At 57.1% G+C, this 1,973-nt stretch overlaps 1 protein-coding gene across 1 annotated transcript in view; it reads left to right on the forward strand.

Annotated features, from left to right (window-relative positions):
- Positions 1–1,973, forward strand: part of Blvrb (biliverdin reductase B) — a 14,565-nt gene that overhangs the window by 8,140 nt on the left and 4,452 nt on the right. The window contains exons 2-3 of the mRNA XM_028781640.1: positions 959–1,123; positions 1,266–1,355. Of these exons, the coding sequence (XP_028637473.1) occupies positions 959–1,123; positions 1,266–1,355 (255 nt within the window). The remainder of the gene's footprint in view (positions 1–958; positions 1,124–1,265; positions 1,356–1,973) is intronic.

Genomic DNA, 1,973 nt, shown 5'->3' on the forward strand with positions numbered 1-1,973 from the left:
GATTCTAGGCAGGGGCTCTACCACTGAGCCACGCCCCCAGCCCCTCACTGGGGGATTCTAGGCAGGGGCTCTACCACTGAGCCACGCCCCCAGCCCTCACTGGGTGATTCTAGGCAGGGGCTCTACCACTGAGCCACGCCCCCAGCCCCTCACTGGGGGATTCTAGGCAGGGGCTCTACCACTGAGCCACGCCCTCAGCCCCTCACTGGGGGATTCTAGGCAGGGCCTCTACCACTGAGCCACGCCCCCAGCCCTCACTGGGGGATTCTAGGCAGGGCCTCTACCACTGAGCCACGCCCCCAGCCCCTCACTGGAGGATTCTAGGCAGGGGCTCTACCACTGATCCACACCCCCAGCCCTCACTGGGGGATTCTAGACAGGGGCTCCACTGAACCATACCTCCTGTCTGCTCCAATCCTTTCTTTCAAAGTTTTCTATGAGACAGAGTCTCACTAATTACACAGAAGGTTCCATCCTCATACCTCCGCCTTCTGAGTAGCGGAGTCACTGGCCTTTGAAACCACTAGGGTTTTCATCTTCAGTGAACACTAGGGATGCCCTGGGCTAAGGGTGGGAACTAATCCCAGCTTCCCTCAGTCTTTGAGAATTTGGTTCCTCACTTTCCAACAGGACCACGGATGGGGGAGTATAGAGCAGGCGCTATGCCAGGGGTTAACTATTTCCCTCCTGGAGGGTGGGGAGGGATAATCAGAGATAGTTCCATGGAGACCTACATTCAGATTGTTTGTGAGTCAGCGTGAAAGTATTGCCCTGTTTTAAGAGCTAGCTAGATATCATCTGTTAATTTGCCAGCTTGAGAACCATTACCCCAGAATAAGACTGGGAATGGGAGAACCCTGGGAAGAAAATAGGTTTAAGGGTTCACAACACCCTGTAGGGTCCTGAACAGTCACCCTCCAGCCCGCTGACCTGCCTTTCTAATCCTCTTTGTCCACAGGTTACGAGGTGACGGTGCTGGTTCGAGACTCCAGCAGGCTGCCATCAGAGGGGGCCCAGCCAGCCCACGTGGTGGTGGGAGATGTTCTGCAGGCGGCCGATGTGGACAAGACTGTGGCTGGGCAGGATGCTGTCATCGTCCTACTGGGCACTGGCAACGACCTCAGTACTGAGCCCCCCCTTTGCCCTCGGCCCCTCCCTGCACCTCGGCCTCCAGCACCACCCCCGCCCCCAGCCCCACCCTTGCCACCCCTGCCGCCGCCACCACCGCCACCTGCCAGTGACAGCCACTCTCTGTCCCCTCTAAGGTCCCACTACAGTAATGTCCGAGGGCACCCGGAACATTGTGGCAGCCATGAAGGCGCATGGAGTGGAGAAGGTCGTGGCCTGCACCTCGGGTGGGTGGTGGGGTCATAGAAGCGGGGCTGAACTGGGAAGGGGGTGAGTACTGAAAAAGCAACCCCCAGACCTCTGAAATACGGTATTAAAGCTATCCCAAGTTATCATACGTTCATTGAGCAGCAACTGTGAACGTAGCAGTGTGCCCTAGACTCACTCTGCACCCACATGGCTCACAGATCAAAGTGAGGTGACAAACAGATCCGTGGTTGAACTGACATCCCAGACAAGCAAAGCCGAGGTAGAAAAGACACTACAGAAATATCAGGGACAGCAGTGGACAAGCCTGGGGAGAAAATGGTAGCCAAGAGGTGGGAGATACGTCACAGAGAATGTGATGCAGCGGTGGTAAACACCAACGCGCTGCCTTCCCCTGTTATAGAGAGAAACTGACATTAAACAAAACTTCAGGGGGGCCTGGGAGGTGGCTCAACAGTAGAGCACCTACCTACAGCACCTCCAGTGAGGTGCTGGGGGCGTGTCTCAGTGGTAGAGCCCCTGCCTAGAATCCCCCAGTGAGGTGCTGGGGGCGTGTCTCAGTGGTAGAGCCCCTGCCTAGAATCCCCCAGTGAGGGGCTGGGGGCGTGGCTCAGTGGTAGAGCCTCTGCCTAGAATCC

Source organism: Grammomys surdaster, unplaced genomic scaffold, assembly GCF_004785775.1.
Source record: "Grammomys surdaster isolate TR1022 unplaced genomic scaffold, NIH_TR_1.0 485, whole genome shotgun sequence".
In the NCBI taxonomy this organism is placed as follows: domain Eukaryota; kingdom Metazoa; phylum Chordata; class Mammalia; order Rodentia; family Muridae; genus Grammomys; species Grammomys surdaster.